This window comes from Falco punctatus (assembly GCF_963210335.1).
Source record: "Falco punctatus genome assembly, chromosome: Z".
NCBI lineage: Eukaryota > Metazoa > Chordata > Aves > Falconiformes > Falconidae > Falco > Falco punctatus.
Window position 1 is genome coordinate 52,086,766 of NC_137586.1, and position 22,504 is coordinate 52,109,269.

General features: G+C 44.0%; 1 protein-coding gene across 1 annotated transcript in view; it reads right to left on the reverse strand.

The window, feature by feature from the left end:
• Window positions 1–8,846, reverse strand: part of RAD23B (RAD23 homolog B, nucleotide excision repair protein) — a 35,120-nt gene extending 26,274 nt beyond the window's left edge. The window contains exon 1 of the mRNA XM_080372406.1: window positions 8,675–8,846. Coding sequence (XP_080228532.1) covers window positions 8,675–8,740 — 66 coding nt within the window. The 5' untranslated portion in view covers window positions 8,741–8,846. The remainder of the gene's footprint in view (window positions 1–8,674) is intronic.
• Window positions 8,847–22,504: the final 13,658 nt, after the last annotated feature.

The window sequence follows — 22,504 nt, forward strand, 5'->3', positions numbered from 1 at the left end:
TAAGAAGGGCTGCTTTCAACATCAAGCCACATTTCCGCCTTCAACACCACAATCTGTCTTCATGAGGAATCCAATTCACCTGTACCTAAAAACAAGTATGATCATTTGCTGTTACTTCTACCGCAAGGCTCCTACAAAGTTTATTCTGATCTTGGAAGCCTTTTCCCAATTTCCAGACCAAATTAATACACAGACTATTAATAACATCAGCATAAGAAGAAATGAGTATAATTCAAGCATGAATAGCCTTCCCACCTCCCATGGTGCTTAACGCTATAAAATATTTATACAGCTTATTAAATCTTTCTCTTCAGTCTTCCTTACCCTACTAGCACCTCTTTCCTCCACCTGCTCTGGTGGAAAGTCATTTCCCTTGGGAACAGGTAGGTGGCCAGCATACATAGTAGAGCAGCATTACCACTCTTACTCGAAGTTCCAGGATCTATGAGCTCCAGGGTTCCATTTTTTAGTGAATTCAACTCATTAATCTATGCTGCTCATTTGACACCCAGCGCCAAAAGACAGACTGTCAATCAGGCAGCTGAGTCCAAACATTAAGCTTTGTGTTCTTCAATTCCATCATGTTTCTACCGACTTTTACTCTAAATCATCAAATTAATAAAAGGACTATGAAAATTACTGTTTCTCTTTGAGAAGAAACTGAGCAGAAGGGTTTTTAAATCTTGTAATTCTCCACCAATCCCCGTCTTTTCTTTAACAGACTAAATAGGTTTCTCCCTCACTCTGGGGAAAGTCATCATTTAGACAAAGATGGAAGTTTTCATTCCTGAGTTTTCCCTCCCAATGCCTTTGAAAACATATTTACCACACAATAACGTGGTATAGTAACTGCCACACAAGACATTGCTCAAAATCACGTGAGACCAATGAGTTGTATCCAACAATAAACCAGCTAATGAAGCAACAAACTGACTAGTGCAACAGTCTTTATTACCCTTAGTCGAATCCCATGATCAGCAACAGATTAATGGCACATGTTGTGCCTGCTACTGAAATGTCCAAAGGATAATAAACTACTTGACTCCTAAGTAAATGCTTTATAGTAGCTTTAGCGATAAGAACACATTTGGTTCTAGCTACTTCTCCCTACAAATAATAAAAGCAGATTTTGCTGGCACAAACCTACACTTAACAGTAATCTCTTACACTGTCTTCCTAAACAAGATGCTCATATTTAGTCAAAAGCCCACCACGGTGGTTGCATGAAGAGACAGCTGCCCTACTTTGTGTCCCAAAGGCAGGACAGATGCCACAATTGTGAAGAACCAGTCAGGTTTACGACATTAGTGTGTGACTGGAAAAATAAACATTTTTACTCAAATGAACAAGGCATTTAAAATTATTCCAATATTTGAAAACAGCCTCACAGACAGTATAAAGTATTCATAAACTTCTATATTTACTATTTGCAATTACTCTGCTGAAGTTTGTATACACATAAAGCAGCAGCATTGCTTGGAAGGTAGTCTGGAACTGGCAAGGTACAAATCCAGATTTAGCTCTGACATTTACTTCCTGAGCAATTACCTCTGCCTTTCTAATTTCCTCTCCAAACCTGAGCTCATCTACACTTAGGTGAAGTTTATCAGTCTAGTTGTTGCTGTTATTCATTTTGTTGATCTCTGGGCAATTTGTTTCTGATCTCAAAGTTGGCCTCTAAACATTTCTACCCTTCATTTCAAAATTGATCTAAGCCCTGTTTAAAACAGGATACACCAGGGCCAGTTTCTGATGCTAAATAGTGACTAAAAGAGCAGCACGCACACTGCTTTTTACTAACTACATGAACACAGATTTCAACATAAAGCAGAGCTTTAAGCAACAGGAAAAAAAACCCCTCAGCTACCTGCGCCTTTCAAAAAAAAAAAAAAAGGCAGAAAGATGCAGCTATTGACAGTTTTGAGTGCTCCCTATGAACCCACAAGGGTTTGTTTTAAGGAGCAAGCCTACATTCTCTGAGTGGTGACTCTTGCATCGTCATGTTGATTAGCATAAACAACCCTCCAGTACCTCTAAGCATACCATTTTTACAACACAGATACACTCCACTGATTTATAGTAAGTGTAAAAGCAATATAGTGGTTTGAGTATTAACAAACTTGACAAGACATTTTCTGTAATTGCAAAAAGACACATAAAAAACCTTCCCCAATACTGCTTACTGACAGACCAGTTGGAGGGGTAGAACAAGTTTTATTTTGATATGCATTAGTGCCTTTCACTTAGATAACAAAATAAAAAACAAGTTAGAAATACAAGGTGTGAAACACAGATATTCAAGCTGGGGGGATGGGGGTAAGAATTTCAGCCCCAGTTCTTCCCTTCCCTGATCTTAACATGCCTCTGGTACAAAACCAGAGGGAACAACAGAGACAGGGAGAACTAGAGTCAGTTAGCCTGTAGACCATATTCCAACTCAGTATGCTTACAGCAGTCACAAGCCCTTTCCTCTTCTTTTAATGCTTATTTGGCGTTCCCTGTAGGGTAACATGCAGAGGAGAGCCACTGAGGCCTCCTGTCTGGCCCTTACAGGCCCAGATAAGACATGCTGCACCTGACTATATCCTGTAAAATAAAAGGTAATTTGTCTCGGTGAGTCTACTCCATCCACGTATCCTGCCTGGAACAGTGGTCAAAGATACAAATCTTGGTGGAAGAAGACACTGGCAGCCATTTCCTCCATACCTATAAGTTTACATAGCCCTATAAATGTACCTTCAGGAAAGTATTTTCCTGTGTTTCAGAAATACAGGGAAAATACTTTCAGAAGGTTTGCCAGTACATACACCCTTGTACACACAAGAAGAGTAATGAGACTGCAGACAGTAGCATGGTCATCTGCTCATACTCTGCTTTATTCATCATGCACTCTCTGTTCTCCTTAAGTTCCAAAGGGATCACCTTCCAGTCTGTTGTTGTTATCCATATCAAAGACAGATATCTTCACTCACCAATCATACCTGCAAAACAGACTTTAAATGTAAGACACAATTATGTACAGAGCTATCCATAAGTGCATACAACCAATACACTGCTCAGTTTACTGGCCACCTTGGGAATGGTGGTCCAGGGAAGTTTGGATTGTTGAGAAATATAATCTCATAATACAATTATAATACTGATAAATTATTAGGAGTACAAATTTAACTTTTGCCAACAGATAAACTGGATAAGAACATTCCGAATAAAACACTTCTGAAATGATGGTCAAAGAGCCAATGCATTTGAGAAATGGCTAACCCGTAAAATTCCAATATGAATAAAATTATTTGTATTCATAATTTATACTGTATTAACCTTTCTTTTATTAAATTTTAATGAATATGTGTCACCCCCCCAAAGTCCTTTGCAATTTATGTTAGAACACTCACTAAGATTTAAGGAAAATATTCCTGAATATTCCTTGTTCAGGCAAGAATTAGAACCTCCCATGCTTGAAAATTCTAACTCTAGCCAGTAAACAGGGAAAAAGAATAGCTACAGAAGAAAAGCACTATTAACCTCCCCCCCCCGACAGTTAATAAAATAAACATGAATTTTCACAGAACATAACCTGAAAATGCTACAGTCTGCGAAGTATAAAAATAATGAAAAAACAATGTAAATACTCCCTGACACTCTTAGTCTGGTAGTCTCCGAAGCTACAATTTTTGCAGTCATCTATCAATCCTCAAGCAGAAAGTACAGGCCCTTCAAATTCACACCTCCTATGACTGCAAAAGCACATATACACGCCAGTAAAATCCTAGGAGATACAAGAGCAACATAAGAATGCTCTAGAAGAACAGTAAGACACCTGCTGTAAAACCAAAGAAGAATTAGAGAAAAATATCAGGACTTTAGACATAAAGACAACTAGAAGGCTATTTCTGGATTTTGAACAGGATCATGAGGGCACTTCTCTAAACACTAAGATTATAAACTCTCAGAGAAATGTAAAAACAATCTTTTTAGCAGCAAGTGCTGCAGGATTAATCTACACTGAAACACATGTAGGAAGGAGGTCATCTAGCTCTTACAGGATTGTTTTAAGTTAATTCTTCTAACAAATGCAAGAAAGTACACATTGAGCAAAACTACAATGACCAAAACTAAATCTGTGATATTTGTATCTTCACAAAAAAAGAAAAACACACTTTCTAATGAGATACATGTACTGCTACTTACAATTCATTCACTTACATATTGGATTGTGTTAAAACCTTATTCTTCACTCACACTTCTAGATCGGGTGTTTTTCTAACAGAAGCCCAGTTTCCTAGGAGAGCTCTGAGAAATATATTGGATACTTTTTACAACAACCCATTATTTGTTTCCATGTATCTTCCCTAGCCTCAGTCAGAATAACACTTGATAATGCAAAGTATGCTTTAAAATTCCATAGGCTTTCAATACTAATCTCCTTTTTGTATTAGCTGATTTAGTATAGCTGTCAATATACCCAACAGATACAAACGTAACCAATTAAAAATTTGTGGGTTCACAAACAGTATTTGCTTTCATATGGGTTCATAAAACATACTCTGCCCATTCAGACAACAGTCTACCCTCATTGAGAATTTTATCACTGCACTCCCTGAAGAGAATGAGAGCAGCTTGTCATTTTATCTGATGCACCCACGTAAATATTAAAAAGTGCCTCCCTTACATGTACCACCTCCTTGTTGTTACAAAGTCAGAATATTTTTTATACCTCTTACATATCAGAAAATACAAGTTCTTTTCTAAGACATTGTCTTTTGAAAAATGATAAGTAGCACCTCTTTTTCCCTGCAGTATACCTGTTTTATGTGGAAACATGAATTATTTTTTCTTTACTACATACCCTTTGGATCCTGTTTCATTTTTGCTGAAGCATACTCCCCACACACTTAATACAGCTTCAGCAAGTATCTAGCCTAAATGTCTAAGCTTAAAACTCAGGAGCTTCCAGTACCAAAGGGGCATAACGTTAGCATTCAAAAATCCCCATACACACATTTAACAATAAAGTATAAACATATTAAGGATGTACCAGAACATACACAAGTTCAAACTTTCACAACTAAGTGTCCTGTTGACAGGGTGTTAAACAAGCAGGCCTTTCCTGGGTGTTCAAAGTCGTAGTGACATAGAGGAATGTGGAAGACTGTATTAGGTGACACACAGACTGCAGCCAAAAGGCTACTGACATCCTGAATATTCCTTGCACTTCTCTGCCTCTCGACAATTAGGTTTTTAGGTTATCAGCACAGGGAAGCTGAAAATGGAACAAGACAGACTTACTTTCAACTGGTATTTCACTCCCAAAGAAAATGAAGAATGGCTGTTGAGATTTTTTAAAAGCTTATTTCACATGTACATAGTGATAACTACAACAGAAGCACTAGATTTAGAAGCTTACAGTGTCACCACCACCTCAGACAGATGTGGCTACACAGGTCTGCATCAATTTCAGACAGAGCTCATTATTTGCTCCTAACACAATGTCTAATATATTTACTCTCTCACAGTCAGCCAACAAACACAAGAAACAGGTTGTGCATATAAATGCATGCTTTCATTTATCCTGGGGAAGTCTGAATGCTCAAGTACAGAACTGCCTCACTCACAGCTCAGAACACTAGACATGAGTAAATCCACTCCTCTACAGAGCATGATGAGCACGACACTTCATTCCCATGCACTCCAGAGGTATTTTTCCCCAGAACTTAAGACAGCCATGCCTGCAAAGATTTCTTCATTTGATAATAAGCTTTCTCAAATAATAGGGCCTGAAGCTAAATCTTTTCTTAAGTCAGCCAAAACATTTCACAGTCTTCACCTAGGACTTCCACAAGCAAGACTACTAATGCTTCAAGTCTAATTTTCATTCAGTCACAATACCCAGATGGCCATTACTTTAAACCACAACTAAACTAAAACTGAAGTCACATTATTAAAAGCATGTTCTGAACTTTAACTGTCTGATTAAGCAGCAAAAAAAGAATCAGTCGCTTGTGTAAAAGCTGTAACAAGTCTAACTACTTGTCACAAAGTACGTTACTTCAAATTCTCACTGGAAGGTTTAAATATTCTTTACCATTAATGACAGCTTTCAGTTACAAGCTTGAACTGTTGTTAGAATACTACCTTGCACTATAACATCAAGTCTCTTCAGATTCAGTTTCCTATTGAGAATAAGGGGAGAAAGTGCTAGAACCAGAAAACAATTTTAGAACAAGTTTCCTGGGCCTATCACAACTAGATATTTTTTGGCCTTGTCACAGTACAGGGCACAGATCCAAGTAAACAAGCCTACCTCTAGCAGAGAAACACACACATACACAGATATAGCACAAAGACTAAAAAGCAGTGTTTACTGAACTTTGCAGAACAAACACATTTGTTTCAAGATGTTAGGAAATTAACCTAAGAAACCAATGCTTATTTAGCTAAAATTAAGATTTTTAAAAATCATACTGAGATCTTTCAAACATATACTTGTGAAACACTTAACAGATTACATTTTCAAGCATTTTCCAATTTTGACCAATTTGGTTTCTAACTGAAGGCTCAAGTATTCTCCTTATTAAGTTCTACAATTTATAACTTTCAACAAGGACTTCTTAATAATTTTCTAAAAATTATTTTGGTCTAAATAGACCAAGGACATTTAAATACATTCTTCACCTCCACACCTCTACAGCTAATAAATTCAAGGCTTCACCCTGCTCACTTTAAAACAGCTTCCTCAAGTCCTACCCACATTTCCTCTATCTTACCACCCATTCCTAGATAAGAACTGAAGGATTATGCTCGTGAGAAGCATTCTTGTTTCAGTTACTGAGCCACTACTGTAGCAACTACATTTATAAACAGAAAGTGCAGTCTAATTTCCCATAATTCAATTCCTAGGTAATGTATTTTGCTGTCTTCAAAAGCTGCTAAGGGGGTGTTTTTGACTGGCAACATTCCTTCAGTCCTCTCCTTGATTTTATTTCCCAGGACCTTACTGAGTAATAAGAACTGGAAAAAAAGATGGAAACAGGGCTTTTCTCAGTAACAAGACCAAAGTTTTAAATACTTGCAAGGTTTCTAACACATGCTTCTGCTACAAATTTGCCATCTCCCTCTGCCATACCGTTCAACCAAACGGACCCTTAGTCTGACTTTTACCTGTCATCCTTTACTTTTCTTAAGATGGAAGTGGAAGAGGGTAAACCAACAGACTTTATAAAAGCAGATGCAATGTTCCCTAGTTCCCAGAAGTTTCACATGACATCTGGCCAGTGAAAGTATGTATGCTGCAGACATACCTTCAGACACTGAAGTCCTCAAATCTTTCAAAATAAAGCCACAAGGATGTTTGGACTTGGCTATCAGAGGCAACCATCTATCTTCAAGCAAGAGACAAGGGAACTTCTAACCTGCAAACTCACTTAAGGCCCTTCCTCCCATCTCAGAACACTCTCTTTCCCTGAGGATTTTCCAGCAGACTCTAACGTGCCGAACAGAAAACATTCACCCACAACCAAAATATGTCCCCTCCCTGTCTCAGAAGTACAGAGACACACAGACACTGCGACCTGGCAGTAAGGCAGACTAACTCTCATAAACCTCACCACACACCCGAACACCTGCTCTGCAGGAGACACCAACATTCATTCACCCTGCAGCCGCTACCAAAAATCTCACATGCACTCCCTCACCTCGTAAGCACAGATTAATCACTGCAGCTCACACTGTAGGCAAAACAACAGTCTTCCCAAAATCACCCACCTTCATCACACAACAGTATACGCCTCCCTAAGTGTACACAGACGCGCATGTAAGAGCAAACGCTCGCCAGCTCCTCTCCGCTACACGCTCCTGCAGAGAAGAGCCGTGCAACCCTCCCGACAGTTCCTTCCTCGGGGGGAATCTGTAGGGAGCAAGCACCACATTTTCCTTCTGCTGCACGCCCCCCCCCCCCCCCCCCCCCCAAGAGGACATGACCCACTCCCAGGACTCCCCATTTAAAACAGCACAGATTACTGCTTTATCCCGTTACCCACTAAACCATGGGTGCGGCGGGCACGTATCTTTCCGAAAGAAAAATTTTATTGCTCTACAATCCTCTTGCTCCTCTGCTCCAGCGCACAACGTGAGTTACCCTCCCTTCCCCCCTCTGGTCATCCTTCCCCAGAAGGAGGGATCTCCATTCGTCGGGGGACAGGCCACAACGGCCCCTCTCCTCCGGCTGTGAAAGGTCGCTCTCAACCAGCAGAAGACCCTCTGCGCTCCCACTAAGAGGGGTCACCCCACGACAGGTCGGGCCCTCCGAAAGGGGTCCGCCCCTCCCCCGCCGAGGGGCCCCGGCCCTCTCCCCCACGGCGGAGCTCCCAACGCCCAGCCGGCCCCACTCCCCTCCCAAACTCTTCCTGGGCGACCACTACATCACGCCCTCAAAACACCGGCCCTCACATGAGGGTCCAACGACCGCTCCCCCCGGCACAGGCTGCCCGCCCTTTCCCCAGCGCAAGCGCCCCCCCCCCCCCACCCTTTCCCCTCTCGCCCATTGCCCCTGGGCAGGGCAAAGCTCCCAGCACCAGGGCCCGGACCGCTCTGCCTCCTCTGGGAAGGGGGAAGGCTTGGGCCCGGTGGGGAAGGAGCGCGGCCCCCCACCGCCTGCCGCCCCTGCGCGGGCCCACACCGTCTCCTCGACGTCGATGTCGATTTGGAAGGTCTGCTGCTGCAGCGTTTTCAGTATGATCTTCATGGCGGCTGCAGCTGCTTGCCCCTCCGGCCCCCGCGGCGCAGCTGGACGGGTCAGCTACGAGAAGCGACGGAAGAGAACGGCGGGGGGGGCAGTGACCGGGGAAGGCGCTGAAGAAGAAGCGGCAGAGGAGGCGGAGCAACAGCTCGACCAGTACCGCGCGGCCCCGGGCTGCCAGTCACACTCACGGCGCGGCGGTAGGCGGAGCAGAGGCGGGTGCGCACCTCCGCCCCGCCTCCGCTCCGCCGCCGCCCCGCCTCGGCCCCGCCGCCGCCCCGCCTCGGCCCCGCCTCCGCCCCGCCTTCGCCCCGACCGAGACGCCCGTAACGCGCAGGCGCGGGGAGCGGCGCGGCCGGTGCCGGACTCACCGCGCAGGCACGGTGTGGGGCGGGGTGGGTCTGAGCGAGGCGGAGCGGGCAGTTCCCGGGAAGGGGGGGGGTGTGACTGTGTGTATAAGTTACTGTTCTATAAGTTATATACAAGTATAAGTTTACGGTTAACACCTTTGTTCGTACGTACACACGGTATATAAGTTACATAAACGTGTATGTTGCTGTTAACCCTTTGTTCGTACGTACACATGAATTTATAGGGGGCGCGGGGGCCTGAAGGCCACGATGCTGTGAGGCGGTGGGCCCATTCGACATGACATGGGTGCAGTTTGCTACTGGTGTTGGCTGATGCGGGGAGAACTCAGATGACATGTCAGGAGAGGAGGTTTTCCTGTCACCAGAGCAAATCTCCAGTTAAGCACAGCGAAAGATTTCCCCCAAGTTGTTAAAAAATGATGTATTGTTACATGTAGGACAAACTGCATGAAGGCCAAATGTCTTCTAGATCATGACAAGCCTTAAGATGCACATGCTGTGGAAGTTTAGACTAGTTCTCTGTGGTAGTAATCCCAAACTTTATAACTTAACTTTTATAAGGTGTCTGCTTTTCCTAAAGTCTGTATCATCTTTTCTGCGTTACCATTTCCACTTCATTTCGATCCTGTGCATACAAATGGACACCCCAGGAGGCTACTTGCTTACCACAGAAGCTGGTGCAGTGGATGGGACAATGTGTCCCAATTTCATCAGTGCTGCTTTCAACAGCACTTAGCTTTCATGAGTTACTAACCTCTGTTTCCCCTCATACTCCTTTGGCAGTGAAGAGACAGCCCTGCTACAAATAACCTTTAAAGTTGAGCCAGCTATGCTGCTAAGAGATCCCTGCTACAGCTCCTTATAACCTCCTCCATCAGCGGGTGTGGGATCTCCCAATGCATACGTATTCTTTGTAACCAAGGCTGTCTTTCTGCAAAAGAGGATGCTAATGTTAGGCTAACTTAATACTGTAATGAAATTATACCCTAAATGTCTTAGTGTTGTGCAATGCCTTGAGAAGTTCTACTCATCCACATTGTCAACATAGTGTTTGTAACAAAAAAACATCTTTTATCTCATTATTACAGTAAAGGTGGCTTCATAACAATTTCTTACCGGCAGCTCAGTGCAGCAGGGGCCAGCAAGCTGTGTTGCAATACAAAGGGAAAGTGGGAGACACCTCTTCCTGCAGGAGTGTACAAATGTGTACATGTTGCACGCGCAGCTGGTGGTGCTGCTTCTGTCATCATCCACCTCAGGCTCTGACACACAGCTGCTAGACAGCAAAAGCCTCTTAGGGCTTTTGCAACCAAAAAGAAGCTGCTGACTGTTGCTAGCAGGAATCCAGCATCCTTGGCAGCACAGAATAACTTGTTTGCATTGTGTTGAGAGCCATTAAAAAAAAAAAAATAAGAGAGAGGCGTGAGATAAAATATCACTTGCTATTTTTTACATGGGTGGTTAAAAGTTAAAATATGCTGCTTATTCACTTTAACCATTGCCTGGTACTAATTCTAATTCTGTACTTCACAGATAAAAGGATGGTTTTTTAAACTTTTCATTCAGTAGTCCAGCATAATGTAGGTGCTGAGTTTCACATGCAAATGAAAGTACCTTGTGCTGCAGGGTTGTGTCAGTTTCTCTACTCTTTTCTGCTTAGAATGTATTAAATGTAAAACACGTGTTCTGATTTTTGTGGTTGCTGGTTATAGTACGAAACAGTTATACCACGTTTGTGGTGGGGTGAGGGTTCGTTTACTTGGTGGCAGTTTAGCCCTATTGTGAGGGCTTGTAAAAGCCTCATCATAACTGGGAATCATCTCCAAAAGCTGTGAACTGCTATAGATGAAGTTTTCCTGGCCATTTATTTGAACTCTGAGCAAATAGAATAAGAAAGAAAAGCTGTGATTTCCACCCCCACCTCCCCCTCACCCCCCAGCTGAGTGGTACAGCAGCTTAAGGTGACTCACTATATGGTGTCTAAATTAAGGAAACCCGTTCTTGGTGTTTCCTGTAGCTCAGCCTCTTCTGGTCCATAAGATTGGTTGTGGCAGAGCTTGACTCTCCAGGTCTTTCTGGAGGCTGCTTCCCAGCAGTTGCAGAATTGGGGATTGCTTTGGGTTTTTTTTCCCAAAGTACTCTTATCTTTTAGTTTCATAGTGCTTTCCTTGACAGCCAGTGCTTGGGGTTTTTTTTCATTTTGTGTCTGAAGTACTTTGGGAAATCGCCCTGTGTTCAGACTGAGGTATCACACTTACTTTTGTACTTACAGTTTGTACGCTGACTCAGTGAGCACAAAAACCTCTTCTATGCAAAAAGAAAAACTTACATTCATTTGAAAAGAGATGTGAAATGAAGCCCAAATGTTAGAAAGACATTTTTACAGCAAATGCTTGCAGTGATTACTTTCGGTTTTCAGGATGCCTAGATTTTTGTTTCCAAGTAACTTGATATCTCTGATGCACTTATTCCAACTTCATACCACCATGGCTTTGTCCTGCTCAGCTCTTTCTGATTGTCCATGATTCCCCAGTGACTGCTGTCTTCCAAATACAGGTGTATGTTTTCATGTCTTACAAGTTACTAGCCAAAGCCATTAATTACAGCTGGCTTTTGCAGAGGGGGAGGAAAATACAGTGAAAGTAAAACATGGTAGGTAAGGTAATTTGGAAGTACTTGTGCCTCTGGTGCACCTTTCCCTGCAGCCATGTTTCTTTACATAACATCAGTGCTTCTGGAAGTTGGAAAGATGTGCACATTTAAACCATAAAGAGATAGGGACATGAATCAGTGCTGTTCCCTTTCTGACTGGAAGAGTTGTCCAAAACTTAGGGTCTTGCTGGTAGTTTATCAGTGTGTATATACATCCTCAGTGTGTATATACATCCTGTGGAGCCCACAGTAGCTAGCTGCTGGAGTCTCTCTTGGTAATGTTACATTTAATGGAAGGAGGATCTGACAGCTGAGAGTGAACAGGTCTGATGGAAGCCTGCTTATTTACAGCAAATGTGCAAGGACCTGATTCTCTCGGCTGCTGGTGGCCCAGTAAAACCAGTTTTATTGATGTTGGTAATACATCACAGTCCTTATGCTAATTTTGTGAGGCCAGATGACCAGGGTCTATTCTGTTTGTTGATATGTTGTGAGAGCTTACTTTGTGAAAAGAAGCCTTGTAACAGTGTCTCATGTTATGATGTGCAGCTGAAGTATAAGGTAATAGCAAATACCATGAAAACATGGGTGTGGGCTACAAGACCATCCCCAAGGCTCTAAAAAGTTTACTAGTAGTCAGTTACTGGTCATGGAAGAAGTACAGCCTTGGAACCTGAGAAAACTGTGTCATAAATGGAAAAAAAGAGGAAGAAGTTAAGCAAGAAAAATGTTCAGTGACAGGATAACAGACAGGTTGCCTGACAACCTGGGAAAGTAACACCTTCAGGCCTTGCAATACATGAAGTCCATCAGGCAGAGACCTGAGGCTAAGACCCTGGTTAGAGAGTCAAACATCTTAGGATAAGGTCTCACCACAGAGTAAATTTTCTCACTACACATACTGGTTCAAAGCTGTGAGCATACTCCTGGCTGCAAGGACCATGACTGTTACTGACCCTTAGACCCAACAGCATTGCCCAGGGCTGTGCATAACAAGATCAGTGCGTACATGGCTGTGTGTTCTCACCTCAGATTATGTGTGTTTCACCTCTTCAAACCCCCAGAAATCGCTATTGTATGTTACTACAGCTTGACTAGTAACTCTTGATAAAAGGCTCTGCAATTTTTCTAGAAAACATCAAGGGAAATACTTGCATCAGTCAGTGCTCATGGTAAGTCACTGCATTCAGTCTCTACACTAACTTGCAGTTAGTGCCTACGCCCTGTTGCCTGGGTCATCCCACTGTCTTACATACCTGTATGTTATTAAGGCTGCCGATCGTTATTAGCATAACCATAACAATTCCTACCTAGATATTAGGACCAATGGCAGACAAAGAATATGAAGGTGGTTCTCACCCCAAAGAACTGACAATCTAAGGAAGCAAGGAATTAAATGGTTCTTGCCTGAAAGCAGCATATTCTTAGCAGAAGTTATGTTTCAGACCTTTTGGAGGTGAATGCTCACTTTTCAAAACCAAGTGAGAAGTGACGGGAACATTAGCGTGGCCTGCCCAAGGCCCTGAAGGTGGAGAAAGCGTCTTGTATTGGCTATGTTGAACCAGGGGGAGGTATGCAGAGGGCAGCACTCCAAGGTGCTGGAGTGAGGCTGGATACCAGCAGATGAGCAGCAGAGATACAGGAGGAAGAGGCAAGATTTTGAGCTTGTGATGGTGGTTACAAAGAGCTGTTGCTTAGGCAGACAGGTAGAAGGGCTCCAGAAGGGCAGCACGCTCTGGAGGAGCTTTGGATCAAATGAAGCACACACACACACTGCTAACGGAGAGGTGAGGGAAAGCAGCAGACCGACTGGCAGGTGATAACATGAAGAGCTCCCTCCTTACCCTTAATGAAAGGCAGCATTTATACCTTTCTCGAGTGACCTATCCCAGAAAAATTTTGAAAGCAGGCATTTTCCACTGGCTGCTAACATAAAATGGGTATGAATTAGTGTGAGGTGTCCTAGGATGTTGTGGGTTTCTTTCCTTTAGGGTGAGATTTTCCATTGAGTTGACTGGTCTCAGTTCCACATGCCTTTGTGCAGTGCTCCCATTCACTTTCTCTGTAACATATATTAGCAGAGAACACAAGTGCACCTTTCAGGAAGGCTGAACCAGCTGCAAGCATGTCTCTAGAGTAGGTGAAACAGGTACTTAGATTCCAGTTTGCAGTAATTGATACAGTGTAAATTAATTCACCCTTAATCTAATTCTCAGTGCACTCAGGAGGTTTATTTGTCTCCCATTGGCAGCACTGTTTCTTTCACTATAGGAATAATTCAGAGGTTTACTTGAGGTATGAAACCGCTACCAGCCTTCCACAGTCATTCTCATTTGCTGTGCGAGACAAAACTGAAGCAGCTTCACACTATCTGTCAAAGATCAGCTGCTCGGGTTAATCAGCTTATTAGACCATGAGGTATTAGGCTGTGACCGTGGAGAAGCAGTAATGTGCAGCAAGGTAATTGTAACTACTTCAGACACTACCAGCTGCAGGCAGAAGAGGGTCTGGATGTTACTTTTTATTGGCTTTACCAGTGACCCCTTAGGTCTGCATGCCTCAAGGTCTGAACAAATGTCATCAAAAGGGACTGGAGCCATCAGACTTGGAGAAATCCTGCTCCAAAGCAGTGGAAAGCAGTGGTACTCCCTTGGATGAGGGAAATCATTGTGTGTATTTCCAGCACCACACCCAGAAGCGTGGACATTCCCATTAGAGTTTCCATCAGCACTTGGACATGACGGATGTCAGCACTGGGGTCTGTACAGAAGCACCTGTAGTTCATACACGCTGACAAAAAGTTTGTATGAGATCAAAATGAAATAAATCAAAATTTAGCCTTTAGTGCTAAAAGGGGACCAAAATTATATTTTAAGTAGGGATTCACAGTTGGGGTCTTCTGTTTTGAGAGCAATTGCGCTTTTTTTGTTAATCTTTTAGCTTGATTGGCATTCAAACAGCTGCCAAGAATACCGGGAACTCGCTACAACATAACAGCGTGGCAAGTGCATTAGACTATCATAGTGACAGGCTTATGTATTTATTACACTAATTATGTGGGTGGATTAATTGCATTAGGAATATCTATATGATATTTCCCATCTGTAAAATCAGTACCAGGCATGGGGAAACACACAAAAGATTTCTCAGCTGACTCTGATGTGCAAATTTTCTTTAAAAGTATCAAAAATTTTCTCATTCAGTAGCAAAACCTTTGACTTTACATTCTTTTCACCTATACAGAGATTTATGTCAGTAACTATAGTAAGTATATGAACTTTCTAATTTGAAGTCATAATTCATTTTACCCTGTTTATTATGGAAGCAAGGGACAAGGGGTGGGGAGAGGAATCTCTGCTGAGGGAGTGGCTGCAAGGCATGCTGCCACTGAGAGCTATTTCTAGAGCATTGATTTTGACAGTCCAGCTTCATGCCAGTGTTGGACCTGCAGTTAGAATCTAACCCCTTCATATGTATTTTCGTTTGTTTGTTTATAGGCTCTCTTGCTGTCATATCAGTGTCATTTTGCTGCCTCGGGATATAAGGTTTGCCAAGGAAGGCCGTATGGGATCTTGCAGTTGAATACCAGGCTGCATAGTGCATGTTGCCCAAAGTATTTTAAAGCAGATGTTATCTTCCAGGCTTGTGACAGTCACAGCTAGTGACTCTGGAAGCTTAGCCCATCCATGTCAATGCCTGGAAGAGGCTATTGACTTGGTATCAGAATTAAACTCTTAAATCTATATATGCATGAAGACTGCATGTCAGTGACAAGAGAAAGGTACTGAGTTCTGTATAATTCAAGAGAGTTTATTTTAAAATGCACAAGTATTTTTATCCATTAAAAGTTTTATTATTTAATCTCTGGTTTCTTTGGAGTGCTGGGAAGTTGAAAGTGAAGGGAATAAAAATTATTTGTATTTGACAATTGCCAATGTGTATCTCTGAAGGCAGTTATCTGATGGCTGGATCTTTTAGCAGTAGGGGCTGTTGTTGATGCAGGGGGATTTTACAGGGTTTCAGAGTGCAGAGTCTTTGCCAACTATTTTAATATATAGGCTTTGTTCGAGCTTCTGTCTTCTCTTTGGCCCTGTCTGTGCTATAACAACAAGCACAAATGTAAGCTGCAAGCTGCATATTGGCCTTCTGTAGTTCTGCAGAGCTGCTATGGAAAGGCCAGGCATCTGAATATTTCCAAAGCGTGGCCAATTATTGCATGACACATTAAAATGGCAAATAATGTGGTCAGCCAGAGAAGCCCATTGCTATTTCTTCAATTTGACAGTGTTACAGTAAGGGTCTTCCCAACTTCAGGGCTGGACTGAGCAGTTGCAGAATAGATTGCTGCGTGTACTGTGAAAAGCTCCTAGGGAAATTACATCAGAAATTGGCAGCAATTAATCTGGAATATTGATTCCAAGAATAATATTTATCTGGAAAATAATGAATCAAATCCTACAGGTCTAACTGGACCTACTATGAATAAATTAGATCAGTTTATTTTTGTATGAGTCGTTAATCATATTACAGTCATCGCTGTGGTTATCTGAAAGTATTCTAATTTAATCAAAATGCAGTTAAAATGCATTTAAACAAATTTGGTCTCGGTTGTACTGCCCCACACAGACTAATCTTTTCCAGTGTGATATGAGGAATTAAACAGATCTTTCTGTAGAGACCTGACTGTGAATTTATGCGTTACCTGATTTGGAGCATGCATTTTCCAACACTTTGCTTTTTATCCTGACTGCCAGATAAAAGAGAACAATATGCTGTGCTCTGAGGCTTTTGTCACAGTGTTCATAGCTTGTACAGGCCATCTGCTGTGGAGTAATGTAGCTGCTGCAGTACATTCCTTTCCTAGCATATGTGTAACCTGACAGCTGGAGAGTGTGAGTCCTCTGGATTCATCAGGAATTCACTTGTATATGCAGCTACTCTGTCCATGTAAAGCCATGTGTAAAACAATACTAACTCCTAGGTCACAGAGACCACAGAAGCATTCTAATTTGCAAGGGAAGTGGATAGCTTCTAGTCCAGACTTAGAGTGGGATCAAGAATGAATTCGTACCCTGCTGCTCAGACTTTGAAAACCTCCAAGGACAGAGATCCCACAGCCCCTCTGGCTCCTGCTACAGTGCTTAATTATCCTCCTTTTTTTTTTACACCTTCTTACTATGCTGAACCTCTCTAGTTTCAGCTAATGTCACTGCCTGTTGCCCTCCTGCCAGGGACGGCTGGGAAGACCCTATCCCCATCAACTTGATCCCATTCTGATAGGCACTGGGTTGTACTGTGAGGTTCCCCAAACCCTCCTCTACTCCATGTGGAGCCACTGTGGCCTCACAGACCCTCATCTCAGAGCGAGTAATTCAGTCGCACAGTCTCGGTGGCCTTCCCTGAGCCATTTCGGGTTGTCAGTGTAAATCCTGTCTGGGACTCCAAACAGGACGTAGTTCCCGGATGAGGGCTCAGGGGTGCTGAGCGGAGGGGATCACCCCTGCCCATCTCCCCCCAACCCAGAGTAGGTGAGAAAATAGGAGAAACTCGCTGAGATTAAGCCAAGTGCTGCCTATGACACCCCATGGGAGAAATCAGAGGAGCCCAGAGGGCTGGCCAGCAGTGCTGGGGTGTGGGGAGAGCCTGTGGGACCTGGCCCTGTAGCCGCCCAGGGAGGCACGAGGTGTTACCGAGGCGGTACCCTCTTGCCACCTGTGCCTGGAGGTGCCTGCCTCAGCCAGTGCGACCTGATGGGGCTTTGGGAAGACACAGCCGAGGCCTCAGTACCTAGTGTGAAACAGCCATGCCAAGCACAAGACAAGAGATGGTGGGATGGAGGGGGCACTGGTGCTGCGGTAACCCCAGACGCGTGTAGCGGGGCGAGCACTGCGGACGAGGATCACCCTTTGGGATGTCCCCGAGTGATGGATTGAGACCATGCGTCAGAAGAACAATCTAGCTTTCAGTGAATGATTTTCTGTCAGACCACTGATGCCATGAAACACCATTTTTATGGTATGTTTCTCAAAGTGGATCAAATCCCATGCAGGGTCATGACGTGGAGCTGCTCTCTGCATCACCCTAGCGTTGTACCCTGCCAAGGCAGGAGCACCATGGCTATGGAACGTGATGTCACCTGGACTATGACATCCCCGAGCAATGCATTGCAACCACACTTTCCTCGCTGCTTATAAGTGGGCACCGAGGCTCACCCAGCCGGCTCATGCCCAGACTCCAGCTGAGCGAGCTGGCGAGGTGTGGAGTGCTGAGCGAGGCTTTGGTGCTGGTGTCGTGCTCAGGGAGCTGTTCCGTGCAGCTCTTGGTGCCCGACCCAGAGCCGTCGGAGGGTTTCCCCCGGCCCTGCCAGGTTCAGGCAGCCGGGGCACCCAGGAGGGGCGCTCGCAGCAGCAGAGGTGAGCTGGCGGGGGACACCTCGCCCTGGGGAGCGGGGAGGCTTTCCTTCTGGGGGGGCCTGGGCATGTCTTCCACCCCTCCCCGGGCCAGCCAGTGACCGTGGCCTCTCTTCCCTTTCTAGCGTGACACCCGCTGCTGCAGCGCCAGTGAGAGGGAGCTGCTCACCATCCCCGGCTCGCCCCAGCCCACCGCAGCACGTGGAGAGCACGGCCGCAAGGCTGTTTGTGAAGCGCCTCATTCACATCACCATGCAACAGTGCAGCGGGGAGGCCCACCGGAGCTCGAGGACAGCCATGCTGCTGAGCCTGCTGCCTCTGGAGGGGGGTCTCCTGCCCCTGGCCCAGCCCCCTCCAGCAGTCCTGCGGGTTCTGACCAAGAGGAGCTCCCCAGCACCTCAGGTGCGGCTCTTCGCGGGGGTCCCGGCAGCCCCCGCAATGCCCCCGTTACCACCCATGGGGAGCTGGAAGAGCCGCACGAGGAGCCGGGGCAGGCTGTGGCAGGACCCTCTGCTCCCAGCCGGGACAGAGTCCGCTCCTCTGGGGGGCCACGGCGAGCCCCAAAGAGGAGGGCCGGCAGCTGCCAGGACTCTTCCCAGCCCCGCAAGAGGCCACACCAGCGGCAGCGCTAGAGCCCGGTCCCAGGAGCTGCCAAAAGCCGGGCCGGGCCAGCAGCTGGGGCACCCACCAGCCCCCAAGTAGAATGCGAGACTGTCATGGTTAGTCTAGCTCTGATAATCAAATAGCACAATAAATATATGAAAGCTGCAGAAATAGTCCTGGCATTTCTAGCAGTGTGTTTGATGTTGGAGAAACCCCTGGCCCCCATGTTACTTTCTCAAGCACCCAGAAATGGCTACCAAGAGAATTCCATATTTCCACAGGTACAGAAGCAAGGATGACTCTCTTGGAGTTCCTTAGATCGTCCTTTTATCTTTTTTAAAGATGGTGTGCCACATTTGGTGCACTCTAGACCTGGATGCCTTCCCCAGGCTCCACGACCTTTCAGAGGTGAGGGACACCAGCCTCACAGTGACATCAGCCAGCTCACTCAACACCCTCCAACAGATCCCATCAGGGCCGATGGACTTGTATGGGACAAGATTTCTGCAGTTCAAAAGGGGTCAACAGAACATTCAAATATTTTTGTAATGCGTCTTGGCACTCAGGGCTATTCTTGCATGTCTATAATGGAAGGTGGTACAGCCTAGACCGTGCTAGCAAGCACAGGTTTTAGATTGCTTTTGAGATGACTTGGGATGAATTACACTGTTGTCTCTTGATAATCCCTAACACACACATGGGTACACACACAGAGAGACATACATACACCCTTGGTCTGTTCTTCTACCTTCCCTTGTAGATTTTCATTGTCATTTTTTAGCAAGGCATTCACAGCTACTCACACAGAGACTGCCACAGCAGGTGTTTGAATGCTAATGAGGCAGCAGGCTCACTGGGAAGGTGCCTTGCTTCATTAGGTGACTGACAACCATGCTGACTGCTATCTTTTAGAAGAGATCTGTACAGATTCTTAGCTGGCTATAATACACATTCCAGTTGAGCAGTACTTACCATCCAAATTTCAAGGTTCAGCAATCAATTCAACTAGGGTGCAAGGAATAATTACAGAGTTGTGAAAGGCTGAAATGTAAAATGTTGAACAGATTGTTTCCTCCACCTGCCAGGCTTGGGGGAAAAAATGCAGCTTCTAGATAATGGCAAACTCTCTTAGCTCAAAGGGACCTTCCCTCCCTCCCAAAGGCATGAATGACAGTCCAGTGGAAGAGATTGCACTGCAAACTTCAGTGTCAAATCTTCAGTGTGCGTGCTGTCTATTTCTGATATCCAGCTTATTGGAACTCCTGTGCTCACAGTAGCTATTGCAAATACGAGGTGCTTGCAAAATACCATGTCTGAGGGTGCTGTTACCAAAATGAACTCTGCAGTGTCCATCAAGTCTATTGATTGACTTGCCAGTTCAACTGTCTACTTCACATTTAGGGTTGGGTCACTGCTGAACACCTCAGCTAAAACCTTTTCTGGTACTAACTGAAGCAGGGATATATCACCCTTAATTCATATGTCCCTTTCCATTACAGCTTTTCTGGCTCTGTATTTGCTGTAGTGAAGGATTGTGACACATGTGAGGATACCACGTTTGGTGTGATTTCACCAAATGGCGACCTGAATTTCTTGGGATTTAATAGCATGATTTTGCTTCTTTACTCCCAACTAATTGTTTTTTCCTTTACCACTGTGTTCCTAGGCTTGCAGCTGCAGGTTTAAGAGGTAGTTCAGAGCAGTGAGTAGGCTGCCTGACTGGGTGTAAGGAGGCATGCCTACCAATCCTACCCAAAGTAACTGATCATCTAATGATTTTGATTTTAGCTGTATGCATTTCTGTCCTCACTGTGGGGAGGACTCATAGATCTGCAAAGTGGAATGACTTAAAAATTAGCTTAATATATATATTTTTTTTTAATTCAAATGAAGAAGCAAATGAAATTACCAGCAGTGAGAACAAGGAATAACAGTCATCCACAAATTGTTTGTCAGAAGACAGGTTCAGCGAAGGGGAAAATCAAATTAGATAGGTATTGCTGGGTTTGTCTTCATACTTTCTTGGCTAAATGGTGTTTTCTGAGATCAAGGAGAGGACCAAACAAGCAGCAATTCCATTTCAGGTTCTATACAGCATTCACTTGCACGTCTGGTTGCAAATGTTGATGATTATGGTAACAATCTCTGCTACAATTGTCACATACAAGTAAGATTGTTAGGAATGCAAAAGGACTGAAAGGGATAATTTGTTTGAGATGAGAATGACTTTAAAACTGCAAAGGTGAGCATAAACTCATACAAGTTGAGCATAAAGGGCAAACATCAAATCAGGCAAAGGAAGCAGACTTTAAGCAAGCTTCTGTGCGATGCAACGGAGAGGTCATGCTGTCTGAGTTAATCTGCACTGAAAAGAAAATTACGGGAGTTATGAATTATTTTTTCTCCTGCTCACTGCTGTTGCGTGGCTGCTGTAAGAGGAGAGACTGAAAGGATTCTGCTTCTGTAGATGTGCACACTTATAAAAAGGAGCAGTGGAAGGGTGGTATGGGTAAACACAGTGAAGCTGATAGTGGAGCGGTACTCATACATGATCGATAGCATTTCACATGGAAAGGCAGAAGAGTAAAATTGAATGTAAACCTCAGCAGTGTGCTGTTTCTTATGAGAGACAGGGCTTTCATGTTTCCAGCTGAGGCACCAGAGACAGACAGTTCACATGAATTACACACTTTTGCATGCATACATGCTGCCCAAGGCACTCAAGATGCAGCAAATCACTTACACCTTCTGAGAAAAGTACGTGCCCTGTGCATGGAAGCCCAACCATTTTTAGCCACAGCTATTTGGCACAGCAGCCATGTATGATAGCTGCAGCTGGTTACCATGGCTCAAGCAACACTGTGGTCTCATCAGAGACTTCCAGCAGTGCAGAAGACACTCTTAATTTCCAGCTGGCAAAAAAAGGAGAGAGCAAAGGACCATCCAAAAAACCCAGAAAGCACCACAACCAAGACTGCAATGAAGATGCATTGGCTTAGCTAGAAGGTACATGTCTGCATTCCCCACTGAAAACAATGATAAAAGTCAATGTTGATCATCCCTACAGTAAGAATGTCATTTTAATATGGTAGTGATGATTTTATCAATCTTAATATACAAATATTGACTGTATTGGGTTTGGAGAAATAGTTAGGTCAGCCTCAACATATATATTCCTCAAGCATATGGTTGCTGCTTCAGGGAGAGGGTTCCCAAATCTTACTGCTCACTTACTACACTGTCTTATTTTTCTCTCCCAAGTGAATTTGCCATTTGCTTTCTGAAATGGGAGAATCCCAGAAGGCTTACTGTTTTGCACATGTTACAGTATTTAAAGCTTGTAAGTGTAAAAGATTTCTTGCGGAGCAGAAATCAGGAGTCCAGATAAATAGACTAAAAATCGCATTTGTGTGAGTCTTCAAAGGGCATTAAGTCCTTCATGAATCTTTTATTCCTGGAATTTGATTTGTCAGTCATATGTGGTTTACAACTAAGATGTAAATCTTAAACCATCTGTCCTTGTAGCTTTGTTATAGTTTCTTCTTAAGCCTCTCATCTTTGAAGAGTAAGTTCTCTTGCACAAAGCTAGATTCAAGTGCTAAGTTTAGGGCCCAAACTGAGATGTTATTGTCTTGAAAGAACCCTTGCTGGAGAAACTTTTTCAGAAACTGTGAAGTTGATGTCCACTTTCGTTTTTCCTGAAATGGCTATTCCCTCTTTGCATGGAATCAAGA